Source organism: Lynx canadensis, chromosome A3 (assembly GCF_007474595.2).
Source record: "Lynx canadensis isolate LIC74 chromosome A3, mLynCan4.pri.v2, whole genome shotgun sequence".
Classification (NCBI taxonomy): Eukaryota; Metazoa; Chordata; class Mammalia; order Carnivora; family Felidae; genus Lynx; species Lynx canadensis.
In genome coordinates, this window is record NC_044305.1 from 138852837 (window position 1) to 138880821 (window position 27985).

General features: G+C 61.7%; 1 protein-coding gene across 1 annotated transcript in view; it reads left to right on the forward strand.

The window, feature by feature from the left end:
* Positions 1–25916, forward strand: part of PXDN (peroxidasin) — a 78377-nt gene extending 52461 nt beyond the window's left edge. Inside the window, exons 13-23 of the mRNA XM_030311829.1 lie at positions 782–894; positions 1628–1784; positions 6742–6850; positions 7393–7550; positions 11114–12617; positions 14933–15067; positions 15686–15894; positions 20573–20693; positions 20796–20928; positions 23193–23306; positions 23977–25916. Of these exons, the coding sequence (XP_030167689.1) occupies positions 782–894; positions 1628–1784; positions 6742–6850; positions 7393–7550; positions 11114–12617; positions 14933–15067; positions 15686–15894; positions 20573–20693; positions 20796–20928; positions 23193–23306; positions 23977–24096 (2873 nt within the window). The 3' untranslated portion in view covers positions 24097–25916. The remainder of the gene's footprint in view (positions 1–781; positions 895–1627; positions 1785–6741; positions 6851–7392; positions 7551–11113; positions 12618–14932; positions 15068–15685; positions 15895–20572; positions 20694–20795; positions 20929–23192; positions 23307–23976) is intronic.
* Positions 25917–27985: the final 2069 nt, after the last annotated feature.

The following is a 27985-nucleotide window of genomic DNA, read 5'->3' on the forward strand; positions in this document are numbered from 1 at the left end:
TCCTTTCCGGGATGGTCACTGTGGCCAGGGGTCTGATAGCTCCCGACCCGTGGACGAATCCTGAGAATGTCCCAGGGATTCTGTCTCTCGCCCCATTGTCCCATGAGCCTTCACGCACGTCTTCCTTTTGTCCTTTGTGGGTGCGTGGTCTGACCATTCTCTCCGTGAGAGGCGCCCAAGCCGGAGTGTGGCTGGTGCTGCACGGTCCCCAGCCCCTGGGGGGTCCTTCCCTGATGGTTTGGGGCCTGGGCTGTCTTCCTGTTACCCAGGCGGGCTGGACTGCTCTCGGCTGGGGCTGACCTTCCCATTCCCGACGGGCAGCATGTGGGATGGCCTGTTGCATGAGATCCTGTGGGTGGTCCCTAAAGGGCACCAGGACTTCCCACGTGGGCGTGGGCCAGGATCCTCACTTTCCTGGTGAGGAGAGCTCTTCTCCCAAGTGTGCGGTTCCCGTCCTAACCATCAGGCTCTCTCCGGGGCCCGTGACGTCCCGGTCCCCCCGCCCCACGTAGACAGGAGCTGGTTAGGGCTGCGGTCTGCCCTTCAGACGTGCTCCTCAGGTCCAGCGTGGGCCGCGGGCAGACCATCTCCCCTTTCCTCTGGCCCTTCGGCTCTCTGCAGACGAGGCTAGGAGGCAGAGTGACAGGCTGAGACTGGCAAGAGGGCCCTGGGCCTGGCCTGGCTGCGGGCAAGGGGCTGTGCTCTTTTGAAGCCTTTTGCTGTAAATCACGAGTGTCTTGGGGTTTCCACCGTGGTCAGCCGGCTGCCCCTTGCTTTGCAGTCACCCCGGTGTTTGCCAGCATCCCGAGCGACAGGACGGTGGAGGTGGGCACCAACGTGCAGCTCCCCTGCAGTGCCCAGGGGGAGCCTGAGCCCGTCATCACCTGGAACAAGGTAGCACCTGCCACGGGCGGGGGAGAGGGGGGTGGCTGCCGGCCGCGCGCTTCCTCTCGGAGTCAGCAGATGCTGCGGGCCCCTTACTGACAAAGCAAAACGAGGCAAATGCACAACACAGCATCATCCTCTTCGCCACCTTCCCCGTGACAAAAGCCAAGAAAACCTTCTGGCTAGATCCGTGGCCCCATAATCCATACAGGAGGTTTTTGGTGTTATTGCATTCTTCCGTGTTGTTTTTCTGAAGCCCAATGCAAAAGTGCATTTGCACGTTTAGCCATTATAAACAAGAGTTCGATGGGACGTGTCCCCGGAGGATGGGGTGGCCATGGGCAGGGGTCCCTCGGAGGGAGGCTTGAGTTCCCCCCACTGTCTGCCAGACTTCACCTGCCATGACCACACGGGGCCATCCCGCTGGCCCTTGCCCAAGCTCTGTACCTTCCCTACGGTCGTGCACACCGCATAGGTGTGTCCTTTCATGAGCCCCCGATCCCCAATCCTGGAGACTCCAAGGAACTTATCTGTGTCTTCTCTGGATCTTTTGCAGGAGTTTAAGAAAACTCTCACCGAATTGGATTAAATGTTCTCTTTCTAGTTTTGGGTAGATGTGACCACAGTCCGTGTGACCCGTCCGCTCATGAGGTCCTGAGACAGGCGGTGTCCCCACCCCAGAAAGACAACGCCTGCTTCTTGATCTTATTCTTAGTATCATTTCTGTTCTGCTTTGTTCCAGGATGGGGTTCAGGTGACGGAAAGCGGGAAGTTTCATATCAGCCCCGAGGGGTTCTTGACCATCCACGACGTCGGGACCGCGGACGCAGGCCGCTACGAGTGTGTGGCCAGGAACACTATCGGGCAGGCCTCCGTCAGCATGGTGCTCAGCGTGAGCGGTGAGTCCCCTCGGCGCGTGTGTCCTGAGGTTGGCAGACAGTCTCCCGCGTGGACTCACATAGCAGGAGGGCACCTGGCCCAGCGCACTTGCAGACTGACGTCTGAGGGTTTTCAGGGTTACAGGAAGGCAGGGCACCCCCAGTTTGCAGGGGCGTTGCCGGGATCCTGAGAGGAGAGCCGCCTGCCCAGCCTCACACGCTCTGGCGGCCACCCCGAGACCGCAAGCCGCTGTGGTCACGTGCCCTGTGCGGCTTTTCTTGATGAGGGGTTTGGTGGTTGGTGGAGTCGTCATCCAAACCCATTCGGGTCTGGGAGCATGTAATTTGCAGTCCCCATCTGGCAGGAGTGGACGCGGCTGGTGCCCCTTCACTGTCCTCGCGCCGGTTCTGGAAGGGGCCACGTGTCCTCCCGGGATGAGTGTCTGGCATCACTGACCGGTCCCGCCCCGGACTCTGAGCCACGCTGAGCCCACCTCTGCATCTGCCCCTTGCCTGTCTCGTTCACCTGTTCTGTCCGCATGCTGCCGCCATCTTCCTGAAGGCTCAGATCCCCGACGTGTCACTGTCGCTGCCCTGTGCCCTGTGGCTCCAGGGCAAACCCACAGTGTTAGGTTGGACCCAAAGTTGCGTCTTCTGTACGTCCCGTCAAGCTTCCCCTCCGCCATCCCGAGCGGCCACCACCTTCGCTCGGGTCTATGTTTTTGCCTTCCTGCCTTTTCCACGGGCTTGTGAGTGCCCACAGGAAGCAATGGGGTTGGGTTGGTTTGTACACCCGCCACCCCCCACGCCTTAAGCCTAAAGCCACTTCTTAAATAGGAACCACGGGGGCTCCCGGGTGGCTCAGTCGGTGAGGTGTCTGACTCTTGATTTCAGCTCAGGTTGACTCCAGAGTTGTGTGATCGAGCCCCGAGTCGGGCTCTGCGCTGACAGTGTGGGATCTGCTTGGGATTCTCTCTGCCCTCCCCCTGCTCTGCCTCTCCCCAACTTGTGCTTTCTGAGTCTCTCTCTCAAAATAAATAAAAAATTATTTTAAAAGGGCAGCCTTTTAAAAAAAATAAAAAAATAAATGTGAACCATAAAGGAATAACTGGAAGCCTGATTTTGGAGGGTTTTCTTAGGGAAAGATATTATTTTCCCATCATACATGGTGTGTGAAATGGATGTAAAATTAGATTGGTGAATTCTATGCCTGTGTTTTTTTAATTACAGTTTTTATACCTGAAGTAATGTTACTTAAATGTGAATTGATTATATATGAGATTTAAAAATAATCTCCCCACGATCCCACCTCTAAGAAATAAGCACTATTAACGTTTTGGTGAATTTCCTTTATTTTTTCAAAAGGTAGGTAAATGTTTTCGTGTTAGTTTTCATGATTGTCGTTTACAGAGGAAAACAAATTGAAGTGATTCATAACAATGAAACATTGGAGTCATAACATTCTATACAATTATCGTCTAGCACTTGGCATAAAAACTTTCGGTTCCAAAAGTTAGTAAGTTTGGCTCCGTGCGAGACCCACTGTGTGGGGGGTCTGCCTGGGCAATGCTGTTGGGCCACGTGGGTCGAGAGCAGGTAAATGTGTCCCACGCACCGTGGCTCGCCCGCTGCGTGCCCGTGTCGGCGGGGAGGTGAGCGTCCCGGGCAGCCGCTCTATACACGGCTGAGGGCGCAGGGGTGTCGGGGGCCCGAGGGGCTGCGGCTCACGTGCAGGCGGCGGACGCGGACGAGTAACAGAGCGAACAGCAGGCTCCAGTCGTGATCCGACCGGGAGGCTGGGGCTCGGGGCAGGTGGTCGGGGAGGACCCGCCGTGGGCACGCACATTCTAAGGAGCGGGGCCGCGTGGCCTGGCGCGAGTGGCGGACGTGAGGCCTGAGGTTGGGACGGGCCGAATGCCAGAGGCCAGGCGGGGTCGGGGCCTTGTCAGCCGGGCTGTAGTCTGGCTTTTATTGCACAGGTGTGGGAAACCACCGGAAAGGTAGTAAGGACGATGAGGTGTGGGGGAGGGAGCAAGGACGGTGTCTGCCAGTGTCCCAGTCGACGTGCTGCCGCAGCGCAGGCGTGATGGGCCTGCCGGCCGTGGACCCACGCGGAGCCCGGCCGGCGAGCGCCGTTCCCTGAGATGTCACAGAGCGGGGTGGAGGCTGGGATGAGGCGCACGGAAGGTTCTGTGTCCACGCGTGAAAAGCACGAGTAAGCTTCAGGGAGGGAGATGGGCTCGTGCGGATTTGTGAGTATTTAGACCACTGCCCCGTGTGACCCCCAGGGAGGGCCTGAGGCTGGCCGGGCTCAGCGGGGAGGTCTGGTGGGAAGGAGGAAGCGGCCACACCGCTGCAGAAGGGACAGAGGTGGGGGTAGGCATCAGGAGGCAGGAGTGGGGGTCAGGTAGACCCGGCTCCTGTAGGTCCTTGGGAGGTGTGAGGAATCAGGAGGGAGTGTGTCCCAGCAGGAGGGAGTGTGTCCCCAGAGGGAGGAAGTGTGTCCCAGGAAGGAGGAAAAAGGAAGTGTGTCTCAGGAAGGAAGAAGGAGGAAGTGTGACCCTGGAGGGAGGAAGTATGTCCCAGGAATGAGGAAAAAGGAAGTGTGTCTCAGGAAGGAGGAAGGAGGAAGTGTGTCCCTGGAAGGAGGAAGTGTGTCTCAGGAAGGAGGAAGGAGGAAGTGTGTCCCTGGAGGGAGGAAGTGTGTCCCAGGAAGGAGGAAGTGTGTCCCAGCAGGAGGGACTGTGTCCCAGGAGGGAGCAAGTGTGTCCCAGGAAGGAGGAAGTGTGTCTCAGGAAGGAGGAAGTGTGTCCCAGGAAGGAGGAAGTATGTCTCAGGAAGAAGGAGGAAGTGTGTCCCATCAGGAGGGACTGTCCCAGGAGGGAGCAAGTGTGTCCCAGGAAGGAGGAAGTGTGTCCCCAGAGGGAGGAAGTGTGTCCCAGGAAGGAGGAAGTGTGTCTCAGAAAGGAGGAAGGAGGGAGTGTGTCCCAGGAAGGAGGAAAAAGGAAGTGTGTCTCAGGAAGGAGGAAGGAGGAAGTGTGACCCTGGAGGGAGGAAGTATGTCCCAGGAATGAGGAAAAAGGAAGTGTGTCTCAGGAAGGAGGAAGGAGGAAGTGTGTCCCTGGAAGGAGGAAGTGTGTCTCAGGAAGGAGGAAGGAGGAAGTGTGTCCCTGGAGGGAGGAAGTGTGTCCCAGGAAGGAGGAAGTGTGTCCCAGGAGGGAGCAAGTGTGTCCCAGGAAGGAGGAAGTGTGTCTCAGGAAGGAGGAAGTGTGTCCCAGGAAGGAGGAAGTATGTCTCAGGAAGAAGGAGGAAGTGTGTCCCAGCAGGAGGGACTGTCCCAGGAGGGAGCAAGTGTGTCCCAGGAAGGAGGAAGTGTGTCCCCAGAGGGAGGAAGTGTGTCCCAGGAAGGAGGAAGTGTGTCAGAAAGGAGGAAGGAGGGAGTGTGTCCCAGCGGGAGGGAGTGTGTCTGCGGAGGGAGGAAGGAGGAAGCGTGTCCCAGGAAGGAGAAAGTGTGACCCCAGAGGGAGGAAGTGTGTCCCAGGAATGAGGAAAAAGGAAGTGTGTCTCAGGAAGGAGGAAGTGTGTCCCTGGAGGGAGGAAGTGTGTCTCAGGAAGGAGGAGGAAGTGTGTCCCAGCAGGAGGGACTGTGTCCCAGGAGGGAGCAAGCGTGTCCCAGGAAGGAGGAAGTGTGTCCCAGGAAGGAGGAAGTGTGTCCCCAGAGGGAGGAAGTGTGTCCCAGGAAGGCGGAAGTGTGTCTCAGAAAGGAGGAAGGAGGGAGTGTGTCCCAGCGGGAGGGAGTGTGTCCCTGGAGGGAGGAAGGAAGAAGCATGTCCCAGGAAGGAGAAAGTGTGACCCCGGAGGGAGGAAGTGTGTTCCCGGAATGAGGAAAAAAGAAGTGTGTCTCAGGAAGGAGGAAGTGTGTCCCTGGAGGGAGGAAGTATGTCCTAGGAAGGAGGAAGTGTGTCTCAGGAAGAAGGAGGAAGTGTGTCGCATTGGGAGGGACTGTGTCCCAGGAGGGAGTAAGCGTGTCCCAGGAAGGAGGAAGGAGGAAGTGTGTCCCTGGAGGGAGGAAGTGTGTCCCAGGAAGGAGGAAGTGTGTCCCAGCGGGAGGGACTGTGTCCCAGGAGGGAGCAAGCTTGTCCCAGGAAGGAGGAAGTGTGTCCCTGGAGGGAGGAAGTGTGTCCTAGGAAGGAGGAAGTGTGTCTCAGGAAGAAGGAGGAAGCGGGAGGGACTGTGTCCCAGGAGGGAGCAAGCGTGTCCCAGGAAGGAGGAAGTGTGTCTGAAGGCCAAGTGAAAGAAGCATTTCAATAAGATCATTTAAATTTGTGTCGGACTCTGGAAAGGCGGAGTACGTTTAGGGAAAAAAGTACCACTTCGTGCCCGGTGACCTTTGCTCCAGCTGCGTCAGTGGATAGGGGTAGAAGATCGGTTGGTTTCGGGGTTATTTTATTTAGCAAACTCTGGTATTAAGTGGAAAGAGACGAGAAGAGGGAAGTGGAAAGGCCCAGAGGCCTGCAGGCTAAGCCGTGTGCGCGTGTGGTAATGGTGCGCTCGTGGCGGTGACGTGATCAGCCCATAGTGGACAGGAAAATGGAGGGAGCAGAGTCTTTGTAGGGGCGAACGGCTGGAGATCCAGGCACCTGTGGAGGGTTTGGCCACTGACGGAAGGACGGAATCCACCAGGAATTAAAGTTGGCCGGAGCCGAGGCTCCACTCGCGGCCGGGCTTCGCTGGAAGAATTGGCTGCTTCACGTCCGAGCTGCTTTTCCCGGCCTCCTCCAGGGTCACGTGGTTTCAGAAGTTAAGGTCTATAATTTACATATGGCTTGGAAATAGCTTCTAGCGTGATTTAACTTGGGTGTGAAAAATAGTACTGGAGGGAGGTGTGCCTTATTCTAAATGATGTCGTGTCCAGATGTGATCGCCTGAGCAACTTGCGGGGCAGTTTTTGGGTAATGAACGACTTTGTGTTTTCCAGTTCCTGACGTCAGCCGAAACGGGGACCCGTTTGTGGCCAAGTCGATTGTTGAAGCAATTGCGACTGTGGACAGAGCCATAAACTCGACCCGCACGCACCTGTTTGACAGGTACTGGGGGCGGAAACGGGTTCAGACCACTGTTTGGTCAGTCTCCGGCGTGAAGTGAATGCGGTTCAGGACACGAAGCTGTGACCTACGGCGTCTGAAGAAAGACCTTTCAATTTAAAAGTCACAATCTCCATTGGCACCGGGTTTTGTGGGGTTCAGATAACAAAAGTCACCGTTCCTGAGTAGCAGCTGAGCTGTGACTCACAAATAAGACGTTTTCAGAAAATCTCCACTTACTCACTTGGCTTACTACCGAATGACTGGGCAAAAACAAAGTATTTGTCGGGTGCGTTGTATTTGCTTGTGTTGGCAGTTCCAAAGTGTTTTTTCCTGCCTCATAACTATGTGTCTTCTCTGTTGATTTAATGATTTGCCTTTAGCGTCTTTGGTTTTGACGCTTTCCACTTGGGATGAGGAAGGCACGGGCCGCCACGTCTAGAGAAGCGGCTTCGCCGACACTCAGCGGCAGTGATCGTACCTTGGGGTGTGATGTTCGTTCTCAAGGGTTTTTTCTGTTCTCCCCTCCGCTCCTGACCCGTTAGCCGTCCCCGTTCTCCCAATGACCTGCTGGCCTTGTTCCGGTACCCGAGGGACCCCTACACCGTGGAGCAGGCACGCGCGGGAGAGATATTTGAGCGGACGTTGCAGCTGATTCAGGAGCACGTGCGGCACGGGCTGATGGTCGACCTGAATGGAACAAGTTAGTCCTGGGGTCTTTCTCTCCCGAGTGCCAGGCGTCCACCCCACCTGTGTGGCCTCCTTGGGGGCCATGCCCGCATCCCCGTCTGAGTGCAGGCTCGGCTGCCCGGGCGCGGGCCACGCCGGGTCCTGCAGCGACGGCCTCGGGTATCTTGGACGCCCACACGCTGCTGGCCCCCGGCCGAGACCCTCGGTTCCCCGTGACAAATGGCATGGAGGGAAGAGGGGGCAGGGCGGCGGCTGCCACGTGAGGCTGTGCACACGGGACGAAGCGCTGCGGGCCGTCGGGACGGCATCTGCGGCGCTCGGCTGTTTGCAGAGCGGCTGCTGAGGCCTCCCGGTGTCATGTGCACGGTGGGTGACTGATGCCCTCTCTCGGGCCCCCGCCGTGCTGGGAGCAGAGCAGCGCCGTGAGAAGTGCCCGGTGGCCGTGGCTTTTATCCTGGAAAAGCAGCCTTCCCACCACGCGTATTCTTTCACCGCTTTCCAGGAGCACGCACAGTCCCCTCTCTCTGGGAGGCAGGCTCCGGGTTTTCGGGGTTTTCTGATTGGTCTTCAGTGAGCCGATCTTTTCCATCAGGAGAGAAATGTTGGAGAATTTGACATTTTTTTTTTTTTTTTTTTTTTTTTAATTTTTTTTTTTTTAACGTTTTATTTATTTTTGAGACAGAGAGAGACAGAGCATGAACGGGGGAGGGGCAGAGAGAGGGGGAGACACAGAATGGAAGCAGGCTCCAGGCTCTGAGCCATCAGCCCAGAGCCTGACGCGGGGCTCGAACTCACGGACCGCGAGATCGTGACCTGGCTGAAGTCGGACGCTTAACCGACTGCGCCACCCAGGCGCCCCGAGAATTTGACATTCTTAGATACGTGCACGTGGCTCGAAGATGTGGGAATGGGCCCCTGTCCTTGGGAGTGGAACGCGGCCTTCAAGCCTGACCTCTGCCTTGCGCTGGTTTGGGGCTGAGCTTCCTGGTGCGGGTGTGCAGACTATAGGCCTGTTTCCTCGTCCTGGAGGGCGCTGGCCTCGGTTGAGTGTCGGGGGCCATCTCCGGACGTTTTCTCTCTTCCATGGACGGCCAGCCTCACCTTGGAGGTGCTGCCTGGGGAGCCTGTGTTGGGCGCTTCTCCACTCTTCGGGCCCAGGATGGGGACAGGGATGTGTGAGGCTCATAGCCTTGTCTTGTGGACAGGGACGCGTGGGGTCTGTGGCCTTGTCCCCGTGGACAGGGATGCGTGGGGCTCGTGGCCTTGTCATCGTGGTGCCTCACGGTGTCCCCAGCCGTCTGCGATAGGGACCAGGCTCTGCCCCCTGTGGGGGCCCGTGGGGTTGCCTGGTTTTCTTCCTCCCTTTCTTTGTGTGGCTCATCGTTCAGGAGCTAAATGTGGCCGTGGCGGCTTCCGCAGGAGGGTCCTAGATACTGTGCGGCCTCTGTACGAGGCAGAGCCCGTCTGCTGTTGGTCCTTGTGCAGGACTGCGAGGTCGCCTCCCATCAGGACGTGCTGTTTACAGGAACACGGAGAACCTGGACAGACAGGAATCAGTCAGCACCCCGGCACGGGTGCACAGCCCGCCCCACTCGGGGTGTCTGAGGCTGGGCAGGCTGGGCTGCAGCAGGTGGAGAGACCGGAGAGGGGACAGGATGAGGGAACTCTCGGGTGCCCAACCGGAAAGGGCCCCTGAGGCGAGAGGAGGGTTTTGTCATGGTCTCCGTGCTGTGGGGGCCATGGGGCTTCTTGTAGAAAAGTGACCTGATCACGTGGATCAGGTCGTTGGGTGGCCTTGATGTGAAGGGGGAAGGGCAGCGTGGGATGCGGGGCAGGCGTCCGTGGGGTGGCCCAGGGGGTCCTGGGTGGCAGGTGTCCGTGGAGTGACCCAGGGGCACCTGTGGAGTGACCCGGGCAGGTTCCAGGTCATGGGTGTCCGTGGAGTGGCTGCGTGGGGAGGTGAAGCATTGGCAGTAGGGTGGCCAGCGAGTGGGGTGGCTTCCAGCTGTGCTGAAGGCAGAGGTGACAGTCAGGTGACTGGGTCTCTGCCCAGGGGCAGGAAGGCCAGAGGTGACTCTGGGTGAAGTGGGGAAGCTGGAGGCCAGGTTAGTGGTGGGAGGGACCGTCTCACCTCCAGCAGCTCGCAGGCATGCTCAGGGGACGCTGGTCACCAGGGGTACCTGTGTCCTCGAGCTGCAAACCCCGGTGTCCTAACTCGCCTTCAGAGCCTTCCGCTGACGGTCCTTCCGCACCTGTGCCCGACACAGTCCAGTCTGTTCCATTGGCCTCAGGTGCCTTCTTTTCCTCGAATTTCAGTGTTTTCCCTGGTAGTTGCTTGTCTGCCTTCGGGGGTGGTTTTTATATCTAAAGCAAAGAGCGAGCAAGCATGGTTGCGGATGGCCAGGGCAGTGCGCAGAATCCCCGGCGACCAGCTCACTACCCAGAACTTCCTGATGCAGCCGGCGGTCAGCCCGCCGGGTTAGTAGGAAGGCTTGGCCTGGCAGCAGTTTATCAGGGCGCTGGGGGAGACTCGGGCGTTCAAAGCACAGCACACGTGTCTGGGTTCACAAAGGTGGCCTGTCTGTGTCCAGCCCTGCCTGCTGGCCGGTGCCCATGCTTGCCCGGGCTGTGCTCATCCCTCCGACTGGAAAGCAGGCCAGAGGAGAGAGGGGCAGTGCAGGGGGACGCCAGCCCCGACCCCTGGAGGTTCTGGGGCTTCCCGAGGTAGACACCCCGATCCCGCTTTGCCGTGTCTGCGAGGTGCCCGCGGACGGAGTGTTCAGGTCTGAGGGAGCCGCGCGTCGCGCCGGCTCGCAGCCCAGCGTGCCTGTCCTCTCATGCGGCACGCCTGCCCCCTCCCACCTCCAACTCGCTATTCCCTCCATGGGTGGGACTGGCTCGGCTCCTTTAAACGTAGGCAGAGTCCGTCTTGACCGGCTTCAAGCAGGTACCGTGCAAGACGGTGGTGACCAGGAGTCTAGCAGTGTGGGCGGACGTGTGAGCCCATGTGCCCGTGCACGCGTGCCCTTCTGTGTGCGTGTGTGCCCCTCTGCCTATGTGCCGTGTGTACACGTGTGCCCCTGCGTGTGAACGTGTACTCCTACACGTGCATATGTGCCCTTGCGTGCGTGCTCTTGCTTGTGTGCACGTGCCTCTGTGTGTGCACGTGTGCCCCTGGGTGTGTGCGCCCCTCTGCACGTGTACGTCTGCGTGTGCTCCTGTGTGTGTGCACGTGTGCCCCCGTGTGTGCCTGTATTGTGCACGCGGGCGTGAGGGTGCCCCTGTGCACACGTGCACGTCCCCCTGAGGGCGAAGCCTTCTAGCAGTCCCAGAACACGCCCCTGGCGCACGTCAGGTCTTTCCCGGCTGTTCCTGCCGGGACCCCTTCCCCGGCACTGTGTGGACCCCGGGCCGTCCCCCGCTCCCCCACCGCGCGCGCCCATCCCACGAAGGTCCCCTCCCCTGGCTCCCGGCCCGGCAGGCAGGACTGGGTGGGGGAGGACCGCGGGGGCCAGGGCCGCGTGCCCGTGTGCTGCCCGCCGTCCAGAGGGTGAGCCGCGTCCCCCTCTGCCGCAGGTTACCACTACAACGACCTCGTGTCCCCCCAGTACCTGAGCCTCATCGCCAACCTGTCCGGCTGCACGGCACACCGGCGCGTGAACAACTGCTCGGACATGTGCTTCCACCAGAAGTACCGCACGCACGACGGCACCTGCAACAATCTGCAGCACCCCATGTGGGGCGCCTCGCTGACCGCCTTCGAGCGCCTGCTGAAGGCCGTGTACGAGAACGGGTTCAACACCCCGCGGGGCATCGACCCCGGCCGGCTGTACCACGGCCACGCGCTGCCCATGCCTCGCTTGGTGTCCACGTCCCTGATCGGGACCGAGACCGTCACGCCCGACGAGCAGTTCACGCACATGCTCATGCAGTGGGGCCAGTTTCTGGACCACGACCTGGACTCCACGGTGGTGGCCCTGAGCCAGGCTCGCTTCTCCGATGGACAGCACTGCAGCTCCGTGTGCAGCAACGACCCCCCCTGCTTCTCGGTCGCCGTGCCCCCCAACGACCCCCGCGTCAGGAACGGGGCTCGCTGCATGTTCTTCGTGCGTTCCAGCCCCGTGTGCGGCAGCGGGATGACGTCCCTCCTCATGAACTCCGTGTACCCGCGGGAGCAGATCAACCAGCTCACCTCCTACATCGACGCCTCCAACGTGTACGGGAGCACGGAGCACGAGGCGCGCGCCATCCGGGACCTGGCCAGCCACCGGGGGCTCCTGCGGCAGGGCATCGTGCAGCGGTCGGGGAAGCCGCTGCTGCCCTTTGCCACCGGGCCGCCCACGGAGTGCATGCGGGACGAGAACGAGAGCCCCATCCCCTGCTTCCTGGCCGGGGACCACCGCGCCAACGAGCAGCTGGGCCTGACCAGCATGCACACGCTGTGGTTCCGGGAGCACAACCGCGTGGCCGCCGAGCTGCTCTCCCTGAACCCGCACTGGGACGGGGACACCATCTACCACGAGGCGAGGAAGATCGTGGGTGCGCAGGTGCAGCACATCACCTACCAGCACTGGCTGCCCAAGGTGCTGGGCGAGGTAGGCATGAAGGCGCTGGGCGACTACCGCGGCTACGACCCAGGCGTCAACGCCGGCATCTTCAACGCCTTCGCCACGGCCGCCTTCAGGTTCGGCCACACGCTGGTCAACCCCGTGCTCTACCGGCTGGACGAGAACTTCGAGCCCATCGTGCAGGGACACATCCCCCTGCACAAAGCCTTCTTCTCTCCCTTCCGCATCGTGAACGAGGGCGGCATCGACCCTCTGCTCAGGGGCCTGTTCGGCGTGGCCGGGAAGATGCGTGTCCCCTCGCAGCTGCTGAACACGGAGCTCACCGAGCGGCTCTTCTCCATGGCGCACGCGGTGGCCCTGGACCTGGCCGCCATCAACATCCAGCGGGGCCGGGACCACGGCATACCGCCCTACCACGAATACCGAGTGTACTGCAACCTGTCGTCCGCCCACACCTTTGAGGACCTGAAAAATGAGATCAAGGACCCCGAGATCCGGGAGAAGCTGAGACGGTGAGTTGAAGGAGGAGCCCACCGTGTGGCGTCTTGGGTCTCTCAGCGTTGTCAGGGTCAGGCGTGCCGAGAAGGGTGGCCCCACGTGTGCGTGGCTGTTGTTCTCGGGATTCTAGTGTGTGTTTGTGCAGCCGGGAGGGCAGAGCCTGTGGAGGGGTCGCCTTCGGAGGCCGTGCAGGTGCAGGGAGCGGAGGCCACAGCCACGTGGGTGCCCGGCCTGCTCGTGCAGGGGAGTCCGACGGGAGGGGAAGGACCTGCGGGAAACCTCGGGGCCCAGCGTGCGTGCGTGGGGCTCTGTGGGCAGCTCCCTTGCTCGCAGCAGGCAGAGAGCACCAGAGCTCGGCCAGCACGGCAGGGACACCTCTGTGTCCGGGGACCGCTGCCCACAGCCTCGGGCAGTCGTGCGGGCTCCGGGGAGCAGGTGCCCGGGGCCTGTGGCGCTGGAACCGTGAGGGTGCTCTGGGCACCCCAAGACCACAGGGGCAGCAGGGAGGTTAGCGGCCTTGGTCCCTGGCTGGGCGGTGCGTTAGACCTGCACTTCTCCACTCACTCGGCCGTCCGCCCTTCTCACGGGCACGGCTGCCCTTGGCTTGCTGACTACCTACCGTGTGACTTATCGTTCCTTTAATGCAAATAGTCCCTCTTCAGAGTTTTTCCATAACGATCCCTCCTCGTCCTCGGACTTGTCAGGTACGTCTACGAGTCATCGTATATTTAAGTTGCGTTCGTTCACGTTGGGAAGAATTGTTTGAAAAAGGAAAGCTTTCTGAGGCCACACTGCGTGCTTTCCGGACTCTCCGGTTCGCCCGGTTCGCTTATTCTGAGCTGCTCACTTTCCACGAAGGTGAGGCGTTCCCCAGTGAGGATCTGACCGTGGCTTCTCCAGGAGGATCGCTTTTTACTCGTAACTTATCGCGAGGTGCGACGACGTGAACGAACCTAGCCCTCCTGAGTCCGGCGCGTTCCAGCGTCCTTTAAGTAACGGTATCAGGCTGCCGGTTTGTGTGACTCCTGCGGCACTGGGACGTCACCGGGCACAGAACCGCTCGGTCAGGACTTGCGGGATCTGTGTTTCTGACGTGCCGGTCCCGTCCGGATGAACACGGGTCGCTCTCCCGTATTTCTCTGCTTTGCCAAACTCCGTTCACGACAGTGGGGAGACCCTAGCGTCCCAGCGCCACAGGCCGGGGGAGGGGTGCCCGCCTCGTGCGCCGCAGACCCTGGAAAAGAAACTCCACCGTCTTCACCACAACAGCGAGTTCTTCAGCCGTCAGCCTCCGAGCCCCGTGGGAAGGGTGGGGGCCTGGCCCGAGTGGGGTGCTCCCTGCTGTCTGCGGCCCCCGAGCGAGCGGGTGTGGGCGCTGTCCCCTCGTCGTGGGGGGCGGCTCCTTCAAGCGGAGGCCGCGTCGGCGGCGAGGTCACGGGAGCCGTGCAGGCTGGGGCTCCCGACTTCCCCGCCTGCCCTCAGCCCCGCTCCCCAGGGAATCCACGGCACGAGGCTCCTCTGTTTGCAGCCGAGGTCAGTGCTGATGGCGTGGGGCTTGGCGGGAGCGCCCAGCCACCCTTCTCGAGGGTGCCTGAGCAGCACCCCCTTTCCTCTGTGGCCACAGCCCCGCGGACGGAGCCGGCCGCGCCTCTGAGCCGGGTAGTGCGTGTTTAGAAAACCCAGCTGAGCTCTGAGTCCCACCTGAGACCAAGCACCCGCGTCTGGGAGAGCCGCGTGCGTGGCTCAGGGGAGAGCCTGCCGCCAGCTCTCTGCCCGCGTGCTTGTGCTTCGCGGGAGCTGGAAGAGCTCGATGAAAGTGTTTGCTCTTGAACGTTTCAACCCCACTGTCTTGGCCTCCTGTGCTGTTCTGCTTAGCAAATGGCTTCGTTACCGCAAACCTATTTTCAACAAACGGTAGAATTCCGGCGTCACAATTACCCCTTGGAAAGTCTGTCCTCAGTTATGTGAAGTTTGTTTATATTTATGAAAAAAACCTGGAAGGTTGTACGTTATCCTGTCAAGTGTGATGATCTCTGAACAGAAAAGGTGGGATTTTAACTCTCTTCCTGTATTTCTTGGTTTTTCTGAACTTACAATAAACGTGCGGTTTGCTTTATGCGTGTGTATACGTATATGCACAGAAAGTAGGGAAAAGTTTTGAAACTTAACGGGTAGACGGTTTGAGTGATGATGAATGTTCTTTGTGGAAAGCAGGTCTGAATGATGCTAAATGGTGGTAAAGATGGGGACTTTCTCACGTTGGTTTTGTGTACTAGCTACCGCACGCCTAAGCAAATTTGAGGTTTCACTTGGTTGTTTTCCTTTGTAGGTTATACGGGTCCCCCCTCAACATCGACTTATTTCCTGCCCTCATGGTAGAGGACTTGGTCCCTGGCAGCCGCTTGGGACCGACCCTGATGTGCCTGCTGAGTACACAGTTCAAGCGGCTGAGAGATGGGGACAGGTAAAGGCAGGTGCCGGAGGGACGACAGGTGAAGGCAGGTGAGGCCGGGGAGAGCCTCTGCTCGGAAACGCGCCTTTCCGGGGACTCGGGGATGTGCGGGGCAGGTGGCGGAGACTGTGTCCAGGTGAAAGTGGATGAGCGTCTTCGCGCCTCGCCGCGTTCGTGATTAGCTCCCCAGTGTGGGGACTTGCCCCCGACTGCAGCCCCAGGACCCCGTGGCCCAGTTCACAGGTGCTTTCGTGCCCTTCCACGTAGTGAGGGCACCTCTGTTCCCAAGAACGGTGCACGCGGTTCAACCGCCGTGGCAGTTCGGAGGGATCTGAGCTTCTGGCAAGACTGGCACGATGACACGAGTGGGGTTCACCGCGGGGCAATGCAGCAGGGGCCGCGCCACGCCAGGGGTCTCCTCCCCCCACCTGCGCCAGCTTCTCTGCCGCGTCCGGTACAGGCCCCGTGTGTTGCGTCTTGAGTAGGAGGCGTGATCCGTGCCTGAGCCCCTCTTAAGTGATGGTGGACTGGGCCCCGCGGCGTCCGCGCCGTCGGCAGAGCTTCCTGGCGGTTTCCCCGCGCCTCCGCGGGGCCTCCGGGCGTCTGACCTTGCTCTCACTCTGGAAACAGGCTGTGGTACGAGAGCCCGGGGGTGTTCTCCCCGGCGCAGCTGACACAGATCAAGCAGACGTCGCTGGCCAGGATTCTGTGCGACAACGCGGACAACATCACGCGTGTGCAGAGGGACGTGTTCCGGGTGGCCGAGTTCCCCCACGGCTACAGCAGCTGCGACGACATCCCCCGCGTGGACCTGCGCGTGTGGCAGGACTGCTGCGAAGGTGCGCGTCCCCGACGCCCTGCCCCTCCCTCGCCTCTGTGGTTTGTCTTCCCCACTGCCTGCCCGCTCCTGCCGCGCTCACCGCCTGCCGCGGTGCTCCCGGGGCGTCTGGCGCGGTGCTCCCGGGGCTCCTGCTGTGGTGCTCCCGGGGTGTCTGGCGTGGTGCTCCCGGGGCGTCTGGGTTGGTGCTACTGGGGCATCTGGGACGGTGCTCCCGGGGCGTCTGGCGCGGTGCTCCCGGGGCTCCTGCTGTGGTGCTCCCGGGGCGTCTGGCGTGGTGCTCCCGGGGCTCCTGCCGCGGTGCTCCCGGGGCGTCTGGCGCGGTGCTCCCGGGGCTCCTGCTGTGGTGCTCCCGGGGTGTCTGGCGTGGTGCTCCCGGGGCGTCTGGGTTGGTGCTACCGGGGCATCTGGGACGGTGCTCCTGGGGCGTCTGGCGCGGTGCTCCCGGGGCTCCTGCCGCAGTGCTCCCGGGGCGTCTGGCGCGGTGCTCCCGGGGCTCCTGCTGTGGTGCTCCCAGGGCGTCTGGCGTGGTGCTCCCGGGGCGTCTGTGTTGGTGCTACTGGGGCATCTGGGATGGTGCTCCCGGGGCTCCTGCTGTGGTGCTCCCGGGGCGTCTGGGTTGGTGCTACTGGGGCATCTGGGACGGTGCTCCCGGGGCGTCTGGCGCGGTGCTCCCGGGGCTCCTGCTGTGGTGCTCCCGGGGTGTCTGGCATGGTGCTCCCGGGGCATCTGGGTTGGTGCTACTGGGGCATCTGGGACGGTGCTCCCGGGGCGTCTGGCGCGGTGCTCCCAGGGCTCCTGCTGTGGTGCTCCCGGGGCTCCTGCCGCGGTGCTCCCGGGGCGTCTGGCGTGGTGCTCCCGGGGCTCCTGCCGCGGTGCTCCCGGGGCGTCTGGCGCGGTGCTCCCGGGGCTCCTGCTGTGGTGCTCCCGGGGTGTCTGGCGTGGTGCTCCCGGGGCGTCTGGGTTGGTGCTACCGGGGCATCTGGGATAGTGCTCCTGGGGCGTCTGGCGCGGTGCTCCCGGGGCTCCTGCTGTGGTGCTCCCGGGGCTCCTGCCGCGGTGCTCCCGGGGCGTCTGGCGTGGTGCTCTCTGGACGCTTGGCCCCAGTGGGGACAGAACCAGGTACCGCCCCTGCGGGCAGCCATGCAGGGTTGCTGCACAGTCTGAGAGGCCGCGGTCACGAAGGGCTGGTGGTGACGTGGTGGCGTTTCTTGTAAGTGACGTGCCCAGTGGAGGAGTCAGGAGACGAGAGTGTGCATGAGGAGACGGGCTTCTGTGTTGTCTCTGAAACCTAATGTGCGTCTAAACGGGGGCACTCGTGTGTTTTCCTGAGTGTCGTGTATGCGCACGCGCGGGTGGCCCTGCCACGTGGACGCCCCCAGGATGTGTGCTCAGTAGAGAAGTGTGTGCTGTGCGTCCAGACCCCTGTGAGAACACCGTACCCGGAGGGGCGCGTTGTGTAAGATCAGGAGGAGGGCCGAGGCCTGTGGAGGGGTGGGGAGGGGTGGCGCCTGGTCCTTGCCGCGGGGCCGCTGTCCTCCTGCTGCGGAGCCCTTGCACTCCCACTGTGGCGAACCACGAATTTCACCTTCTCATTTGAACGTGATTTTGGCTTCATTGAAACTGCATTTGGAGACTGGAATGTGGAAGCCGGGTGCGTTTGGAGCTGCCCTGCGTGACCCACACGCCCGCGGACACAGCTCCTTCCGCCCGGCACGCCGGTGGACAGGAGGCACGGACTAGAGTTGTTCCCTCTCCTTTCCGGAAGAATAGTTCGGTCAGGCTCTTGTCCTCACTGGTGATTACTCTCAGGTGGCTGCTGTTTGCATGCGGAGGTATCGGAACCTGGGTTCGTGGCCTAGAGCTGTTTGCGGTGTCTCCCTTTGAGTCCGTGCGCGTGTGGGTGCCTGCGTTGATCGGTTGTGCGTCTGCTCCCATTGGTTCTCTGCGGGGTGTGAACGTACGGTGTGTGTACACGTAGGTGCTAAACAGGGATGTGTGGCACACGCGGTTCACAAGAGAGTTCGTGTGAAGATGAGGACTGAGTTTACTGCACGCCCCATCTTCCAAAACATTTGTATTCTCACTATGACCTCGAAGGAACCACGTTCTTGTTTTTAGTTTTTTTGAAAAACATCGTCCTTGTTTGTCCAACTCCGCGTGCTTTCCTGCAAATCTGGCTGAGGATGCAGGAAGCTGTCCTGACCCCTGGGAAAAGCCGGTTCTCGGATAACTGGCTTCCTGATAGCTTTACCAGGGGCCCCTTGCTGCATAGGAAGGGGCTGAGCCAGGGTTCCTGTTGTTCCGCTCGGAAAACCCAGAGTCCCGGGAGAGACGGGGTCTTGCCAGGCGGGCCTTTCCTGGAGCTGCTGGGGCCGGCTCTCCTGTCCGCGCAGCTGCCAAACGCATTTCTGACATCCTTTGTCCCCGACGCTTTTCCTCTGGAAATAGCAGGCCCGGTCCAGAGCTGACCAAGTTAAAGGATGCTTTGTATTTAAAAAAAGTTTTTTTTTTACATTTATTTATTTTTCAGAGATAGAGTGAGACAAAGTGACAGTGGGGGAGGGGCAGAGGGAGAGGGAGACACAGAATCCGAAGCAGGCGCCAGGCTCCCAGCCGTCAGCACAGAGCCCGACGCGGGGCTCGAACTCACAGACCGTGAGATCATGACCTGTGCCGAAGTCGGATGCTCAACCGACGGAGCCACCCAGGCGCCCCGGAAGGATGCTTTATAAGCTTCGTCTTTTATTGTAGCTCAAAAGTCGTGTTTAAAATACAGTAGGAAAAGAAAGTTTCGACAGACCGAACGTCGGTTGCTGTTTACTTTCCATTCAGCTTCTAAAGACTCGCTGAAAGCAGCCCTCTGAGCTCCCCCCCGAGTCACAGCCACGCATCGTGTGCACAGAGGGGCCGGACGGGAGGGCTCCTGGGCGGGTGGTTTCAGAGGGGAGTTTCAAATTGCCCCTCTGTGGGCAAGGAAGAGCACATAGGCACACGCACACACTCTTGCACATGTTGGTGTATTTTGAAGTAATCGCGTGGGTTATAAAATACCGCGGGTGATTCCGGGACCTGAATAGATGCATCAGTCGTTTGTTACGTATCAGTCACTGTTCTCTCTCCCGTGTGTCTGTATGAATTCACGTGTGCCTAAGTATGCATGCGCGTGTGTATGCATATGTGTATACACACACGTGTATGCACGCACACATGCGTGTGTACACCCACGCATGTGTGTGTGCATCTCTGTGCGCGTGCATACACGCCTGTGTGTACTGTGTATGTGTGTACGTGCATGCAAGCACAGACGGGCGTGTGTCCACACGTGTGCGTGTGTGCATACTCATGCACACATGCACACATGGGTGCGTATGTGTGTACGTATGCATGCGTATGCACACATTGTGCGTGTTTCTACACTTGTGTATGTGTGTGCATAGGTACGCACGTATGTATACATACGTGTGTATACTGGTGTGTGTGTGTGTGTGTGTGTGTGTGTGTGTGTGTGTGTTTGTAGGGAAATAGGGCACGTTTTCCTGAACTAGAGGAGGAAGTCTGAACGTGCCCCCGTGCTCCTGAATAACTCACTCACGTGTGTGTGTGGGCAAGATTGGGAAGTTAGCGTGGATACACATGCATGTCCCACGACAGGGATTTAATCTCGCGCCCCCGGGTCCCCTCTGTCCTCCTCCGGGCCCGCCGCAGCCTCTCCCTGGGTTCAGATCAGATCCGGCTCTGCGTTCGGGGCGCTGGCGCTCCGCAGGCGGTGCTGCGTTCTCTCGGTGCGGCCGCAGGAGGCGCGTGACGCCGGCCTGTCCCCCCGCGCGGGACCTTCACGAGGATTACTGGCTGGATCGTGGTGTCTGTGTTTGCCCAGCGGGAGTGTCGCCGTGGGCTCCTGCTGCCGCCCCGAGGGGCACCTGGCCGCACGGTGTGAGCACCGCTGGGGAGGGTGTGTGCTTTAGCGCCACGGGCCGCGCGTCCTCTGCTCCCACGGCGTTGCCCCAGGCCTCCGGGTCCCACGAGCCTACGCTGTGACCCTGCATGACATGGGTCCGGGAGCGGGTGGGAAGCCGAGTGGTGGCTGCTGACGATCGGAGGCACGTGGAGGCCTCCGGGAGGCGCGGTCTGAGGGCAGAGGGGCTCCAGGCCCTGCCTTCCCTTCCCAGCGGCCGGCAGACGGAGCGCGGCCTGGCTCTTGCCCCAGCTTATGCTCCACATCCTGCTGTCTGGGGCCGGGCCGCCGGACGGGGCACCAGTGTGTGCAACGTGCTCCACATCGCGCGCCACCCCCCCCCCCCCCCCCCCCGGCCACAGGGGAGGCTGACGCCCTGGCGCGAGCAGACGGACGTGAGGCCGGGACCGCGTGCCCCCGTCCCTGTGGTGGGGGAGGCCGGCGTGCGTTTGAGAGGACAGCCGCAATGCTTCGTGCCTGCAGGAGGCCGGAGCAGGCTGGGGGCTCCCGGGAACGGGGGGCGGGGGGGTGACACAGTCAGAGGCCATCTTGCCTGCGGCGGGAGAAGGGAAGCACAGCCGGCTCTCGGCCGCTGCAGCCGCCAGGCGGTGGCTTGAGTCGTACACGTGCCGGAAGGCCAGCTGACGTCTCCCAGGATGAGCCCGTGTCTTCTGAATTGGACCCAGCGCCACCCGACACAGCCCGTGTGCTTGCGTTTCAGACTGCCGGACCCGGGGACAGTTCAACGCGTTCTCGTATCATCTCCGAGGCAGGCGGTCCCTGGGGTTCAGCTACCAGGAGGACGGCCCCGCCGGGGGAGCAGGACCCGGGGGGACACCAAGGTACGGCCGTCTCCGGGGTGAGGTCCCGCTGCTGGGCGGGGGCACGTGCAGCCACCGGTGGCCTCCAGCTCGAGTCACAGCGTCCCCTTCTCCCCCGCGCAGCATGGGGCAGCACAGAAAGCGCCCTGGCAATGCCACGGCCGCGTCCCACGAGCGTCCACAGGTTCCGGGGACGAACGACTTCAAGGACTTCGTTGTGGAAATGCAGAAGACCATCACGGACCTCAGAGAGCAGGTAACTGCCTGGCACGTCCTGTCCCACGTTGCAGATGGCACTGTGGCCACCGAGACTGCGTGGGCGTGCCACTGGTCTGCCCTCACTCGGAGCCTCCAGGGACACCACTTCCTCCTGGGGCCTCTTTGTGGCCTGTCCCCGGCCCAGCCACTTTTGGGCTGCCCTCAGGATTCCCACGGCTGGGGGGCTCATGCTTTGAGCTGCCTGCAGGTGCCCTTGCGGGAGGGGGTCCCCGGAGCGGCCAGAGTCCGCAGGTCAGGGGGGGGCTCAGGATTAGGGCCGCGAGGGAGAAGCCACACTTCAGGTCCCATCTTGAGGCCGTGACGATGCGACCCTTGGTCCCAGGGCGGGATCAGGAGCTGGTTTGTGGTCAGGACCCCCTGGTGGGGGCAGGGCACCGTCTATACCCTGGGCTCTTCTCTGGGCATCCGTAGGGTTTGCAGAAAACCATCTGTCCTCCCCGGCTCAGGGGACTTGCTTCCTCCTCTCCCGTCTCTGTGTCCGGGCCTCCGTGGTGGGCTTTTATGTATCACGAGTGGAGACTGAGGCCTTAGTCATGAGCGTGCAGACCTTGGACGGTCCTTTTGGCAGGGATTCCTGATGTTGTGGAAACTTCTGGAGACGCGCCTGTGACTGGCGGTCTTGGAGCACGACCCCACTCCTACTTACGGGGCCCCCAGTCCTCAGGGATGGGACCCTGGGGTCTTCTGTCCCAGCCTCTCGGAGAGGTGTCCCGGCTCTGACCGCGTCTGCCCTCCTGTCTTGACATGCACGTGCAGCGTGAGGCGATCTCACCTGACGGCCTTCATTTGCTGTCACACGGCAAATGGAGACAGGCTAGGAGGGGATAGCAGGCACCGTGCAGAGTTCAGGGTTTAAGGCACCAGGAGCAGCCCCCACTTGGAGCCTGAGAGACAACCAGGCTGTGACAAGCACAGGGTGTCCTGGGGGCCCAGCCCGAGACAGGTGGGCGCTGGGAGGCCTGAAGACAGTCTCTCGGAGACCCTTGGAGCGTCACAGGTGGGTGGGGGGCGGGGGGCGGGGGGGGTCACGCTCTGCAGGTGGGGTAGTGTGAGCAGAGGCAGGAGGCAGGACGAGGCAGCGTGAGGCCAGCGTCTGTGGGTCCGTGACTTCTCGCACCTGCAGGATGAGGTGACTCTGCCGTCCCGTCTGTCCCCTTTGCTCTACGCAGCTCTGCGTTTCAGGGCAGGTGCTGGTCAGGGGCGCCAGGGCTGGTGCCTTGTGGGGGGACGTCTGCTGTGACTGCAGCCCAGGAGGGAGTGGGGGCACCTGTCGGGCTCCGTGCGGCTGTGCTGCATCCCACAGACGTGCTCACGGTCTCCCCGAGGCGGATGCGGCTCCAGTCCTGGCCTTGCTGCCTCTGGCTTTACGCTGAAACGGGGTCAGCAGCCACCGAGGGAGCCCCCGCCGTCCCCAGCAGCCCTGCCCGGCCCGTGGCCCCTGCTGCTGCACCTCAGGGACCTTCCTTTCCCTCCCTTCTTGGAAGGTCCGGTGGCTTTCGAGATCGGTTGTGCTGACAAGTGCCGGCTTCCGCTCGGAGCCTGCCTGTGACCTGCCGGCTCGAATGCCCGTCGGCCCGTAAATGTCAGGTCACCAGGCCGTGGGTGAGCTGGGTGCTGAGTGCCCGGGGCAGGTGACTTCGCTGCTCTGGGCGGCGGTCTGGCCTCGCGCAGGGTGGAGGCCGTGCTGTTTTCCACGTGCTGTCACACCGCGTGCACGTCACGCGTTTCACTGACAGGGGCTCATAGGGGGTCCGCGAGTTCACTGTTCGGCCCACTCCTGCCCTCCGTCAGAGCTGCGGGCACCATGTCAGGCAGTTGTGCCCAATTGTGCCCGTTCTGGGGGGTCTGGAGATGCGGCTGCCTGTGACGGAAACCCCACGCGAGGACAGTCTGGACGTGCGGTCACCGCCGGCCCAGCCGCAGGGTCGGAGGAAGGGACGCCCGCGGAGCCCGGTCACGACCGTCGGCCGCCGGGGTCCAAGCTCAGGGTGTTCCCATCCGGCTGGGTCTGGCGCTCGCCGGCCTGTGGGAAGCCGCCCTCCGATTCTCCGGGCTCCTCCTGTGCGCCTCCCGTGCCTTGCAGCGTAGGCCCGGGTGCGGCGTAGGCTGGCTCGGCTGTCGCCTGCCTGGTGACGGGCCGCCCCTGGGAGGCGCCGCTCCCGGCGACGGCACAGCCGCCCTTGCAGAGAGAAGCTCTCGGTCGCGTGTGACCCGCACACGTCTCGCTTTGCTTTGCGGCAGATAAAGAGGCTGGAGGCCCGGCTCAGCGCCACGGACTGCACGGACGCAGACGGGGAGCCTCACGCCAACGGCGCCACGTGGAAGCAAGACGCGTGTACCACCTGCGAGTGCCGTGTGAGTGTGGGGCCCCGGCACGTGGGCTCCGGGGCGGGCGGCCGCAGGGTCCGCCAGAGGCCCCAGTGCTTGTCTGGGGAGGGGGTGGCTCTTCCCCGAGAGCCGCCGTTACGGGGCGGCCCGCGCACCGCTGCCCGAGTAGTCCCGCTGGGTGGCCTGGGCCTCCAGAGGAAGGGGACGGGCCGCCGTGGTGCCCGGGCCGGAGGCTGGGGGCAGAGGCTGGGGGCACAGCACAGGGCAGTGGGCCGGTCTGGTGCCCCAGATGCGCGCCGGGAAGGGGATTCTTCCTCCGGTCCGGGGTCAGGAGAGGCAGGCGCCCCAGGATCCCTGGCGGTTGTCACATTTGGGCAGGGCAGGGACCGCGCCTCCTGACTTTGTCCTCCTCTGGCTGACATCCCCGGACGCGGGGTCTCAGGGGTGGGGCCAGGAGGGTGTGCTGAGCCCCAGGTCCCGGGCTGTCCTCAGGGTTGGGGGGATGGTGGGGAGCCGAGGGCAGGGACCTCCCGGAAGAAGTACAGAGTGTCCGAAGCCGTGAATCACCCGGACAACGACCCCTGTGTTACACAGTGCACCAGAGAACTCGGGCGCAGGCGGGTGGGGAAGGGCGGGCAGGCGGCGCCCAGGACGCGCACCCCAGGAGCTGACCGGTGCTGGCGCCTCTCTCCTCCAGGACGGGCAGGTCACGTGCTTTGTGGAAGCCTGCCAGCCTGCTGGTTGCCCAGCGCCCGTGAGAGCCCCCGGGGCCTGCTGTCCGGCCTGCCCGAGAGACGGCTCGGGGAAGAGGCCGTAGGCTCCGCGAAGCCTTCGGCGCCCACGCGGGGCGTGTGGACGAGAGGGACCGTCGCCGCCCGGGACCCCTTCTGTCTCCGGAGGAGCACAGGTGCTTAGACCAGAGCGTTGGCGGAGGAGAAACCACGGACACACGTCCTGACTTCACGTTAGATTCTCAGGTTTTTATTTAAGTTTTTTTAATGACAAATTGGTGCTACTAGTAAGTTGCACGGTCCAGTTATTTAGGCTCCTGGATTCGTGTCCCTGGACGCTACTCGTCTCCCCAACCAAACGTTCGTCCCGCTGGGCTCCGACGCCTGGAGCTCGGCAGCCGCCCGCCGTGAGGGCGCGTCACGGAGCCGCCAGAAGGAAGCGCACCGCAGGGAGAGCGAGATCAGTACTCGGCCGATGGACAGGCTGCTGGGAGAGCCGGCTGACGTCCGGGCGGCGGGTGCGGGCTCCCCGGCCCCGACCCGACACCAGCACGGAGCACACGGCCCCGCGGCTCAGCCCCCGCTCGCCGGCGACCTCCAGCACGTCTCCCGTGAGGACATCCAGCCACGTCCAGAAACCACGGCTTGCGTGGCGCCGCCTGGGGTGGACCGAGTGTGGAACCCCCCCCCCCCATTCCTACTCAACCCCGGGTGTGGTGCCCGCACGGAGGCCTCTCCCGACAGAGGTGTCGGTGTTGGCGACTTTCTGACTTCAGGTTGTGTAAGTGCCTTAAGGAAACAATCAGTCCCTATACCTCATTTGTATTTTCAAAGCGCAGGATGTTTGACGAGATTGCGCCCGTGCTTGCGGTGTTCGGGTGGCAGAGAAATGCCTTCCACTGTGCGAAAGTCGTCTCCGAATTCAGTGAAGGGCAACTATCATACCTCGTGGTCTCTCTTTTCAATTGACCGGAAACCTCCTTCTTTGTTTTCAATATGAAGTGATCTGTGTCCTCAGAAACGTGTCCCTGAGCGTGCGGGCGCCGTGGGAAGAGCCCCGAGGCCACAGGTGGTTTCGTATGTGGGGGGCGCGTCCCGGGCTGGGGGGTCGGGGGCACCTCATCCCTGGGGTGGCCGGGAGGCCGTCGGGCACGTCGTGAGCAGTTTTGAAGCCTGACCTGGGTCCGGCACGGCCTTCCTTCCGGAAGCAGGAGACCCCGGCTCTGTGACCAGCCGGCCCCAACCGCGGGAGGGAGTGCACACCCCCGCCATGAGCGTGTTCACAGCGGCTCTAAACACAGCCAACTTGACTTCTCATCCTCGTCACGTTGAGTGGTAAATACAAGCTGGCGTTCCGTGGGGCGTGGGACTGCCCCTGAGGGATCAAGTCACTTTTAACACCCAACCCCTAGAACCGATTTCTGTCGAGCAGAGAGCGGAGGACTGTCCACACCGTGACAGTTGTGGAGGTTGCTCAGGTGTAGAACGACAGCGGACCCCACCCTCCGCGAGCAGCCGGCGTCTCCAGGCGCCTTGGTGGCGGACTGTGGTTTTGCTTGGAGGCACATGCACGTGGGCTAGAACAGGTGACTGGGACCGTGTCCTCTACCCGGAGGCGCGGCTGCCTGTGACTCGCGGTGCCTGTCTGGAACCGCAGCGGGAACGTGGAATGTGGCGGGGCCACCGGATTAATCTCACGCGGAGCGTCCGAGCTGCGGGCGGGTTTCCGGGGCCCTCTCGGCAGCCACGGTGACGTGAGGCGAGTGTACATATTTATTTACTTTCTGACTGTTGCCAACAGACAAGTGCCTTTTTACGTTCATTGTAACCAGTTCATACCAAAGAAACGTTTGCACTATGTAACGATGCCTTCAGTTCAAATAAACGGGCCACGTTTTCAAACGGAGAGTGGCGTTCTTTTTTCCCTCAGCCCGTCGTCGGGGCGGCACCTCGGGGGCCCTTGGGAGGCCGACAGCAAGGTCGGGACCCGAGGCAGCTCCTGGAGAGAGCCCAAGCTGCTCTGCCCGTGTACGATCTCCCACGAAAATGTGAGAAAGCAGAGAAACGGAAGCACAGTTAGAATAGATGCTTTGGGGCCCCTGGGGGCTCTGTCAGTTTAGCGTCGAACACGATTTCAGCTCAGGCCATGATCCCGCAGTTGTGGGATCGGGCTCCGTTTCGGGCTCTGTGCTGACAGCACACAGCCTACTTGGGATTCTCTCTCTCTCTCTCTCTCTCTCTCTCCCCCTCTGCTCCTTCTCCCTCTCAAAACAAACAAACAAACAAACAGACTCTGCTCTCAAATAGCTGGGACGCTGTCACGGGCCGAGGCGCTTTGCCGTTTCGATCTCAGGAGAGGGGGACATGTCACGGTCTGGACCAAGACGTGTCTGCCAGAGACGCCGTGTGGCCCCGGCCGACACGCGGACTCTGCAGGGGTCCCAGAGACGGAGGTGACAGATGCGGGCTGTTCCTCCGGGGACCCGCCCTGGTCCGGGCTCTGGGTGCGAGAGGAGAGGACGCTGTTCCGAGGGGCACTGGAGGGGGTGGGGCACCTTCCCGTCTCCGGAAGAGTCGGTCCTTTTCGCCGTTATCGCAAGGAGAACAGGGAGTGAACACCAGGGAAGATCACTCGCGTTTCTCAAACTGCCGAGTTGCTTCCCAGCCAGACACGCGAGTGGCTGTGCGACACCCAAGTCTGGGGAGCTGAGGCCCTCAGTTACCGGATGCTTTAGCGACGCGTTCTCCGTCCTCGACGGCGCAGCGGTGATGAGCGCGCCCGCTCGGGGTCGTGGGGAGCTTGCAACCGCTCTTGGCCAGCCACGCCAGAATTCTCGTCTCTCCTTAGACGCGTGTAATGCTACGTATTTGTGTGACGTGAACAGAATCCCGTTCCGTTAAACTCCATGTCGCGAGGTGGCCATGAGCCGGAGCTTGGGGAGCACGTGCCCAGGGGGCGTGTCGTGTCGCCAAAGGTGGGGAGAAGCGCTGGATGAGGGGGGGTGCAGACCAGGCCCTGGGCCTCTCGTCTTGCTCCCCCTCCCCCAAGACCGACACCTGTTGCGTGTGCCGGCCACACCTGGGATGGCAGTCCCGGAGGGGGGGGGGGGGGGGGGGGGCGCAGCCCTTGGGGGCCCAGGTACACAGGTGTTCAGTTCACCGGGACCACCCGCGGCCCGGCCAACAGGAGGCCAGAGGATACTTTCCCAGTTGGCGTGGAACATGGTTGGCGGGGGGCAGGGAGTGAGTGCTGTTTACCTATGTTAAGTGAAACGGAGAATGTGAAACTGGCAAAAGTGGGTCATTTGGAGCTTGCTTTAAAAACTGTGGAGAACGTACAGAGTCTGTTGCCTTTCAAAAAGCCCCTGACACCTGTTTCCTGTGTACAGAATTGCACGCCAAATGACCTAAGTAGTTGGGTTTGATTTGCCAAGTGATTCACCAAAAAGGTTCTCGGATGTGTTCCGGGAACTCGACAAACACATTTTAAACGTATTTGATATTTACAAAAGACGTATTTGCCGTCTGGACAAAGTTTCAGGAGATCATCTGATTTGCACAGATGGGATCTTCTGTCACGTTCTGTGGCTTTACCACATCATCGCTTCCCAGCTGAAGCCGTGAGACGAGAGCGTATGGCGTGCCCGGGTGGGAGTCGGGTCACCCTGTGGCTGCAGAGAGGGCAGGTGGCCCCCGCGGGGACTGCACCAGGTGACTGTGTGGGGTGATGGTGCCGGGTGACAGGGCACCACCGGGCGACGGTGCGTGTGGTGACCGTGCACGTCGGGTGACCGTGTTTGGGGTGACGGCGTGCCAGGTGACGGTGCTTGGGGCCTCCTGCAGGTGGAAAGCAGGTGGGGGCGTCCAGGCCCCGCCAGCCCTCGGAGCCATGAGCAGAGGGCCCAGCCCTGCACCTTCCCCCTGCTTCCTGCTCGTCCCTCCCAGGCTCCCTCTGGGGTCCCGGTGACAGTAACC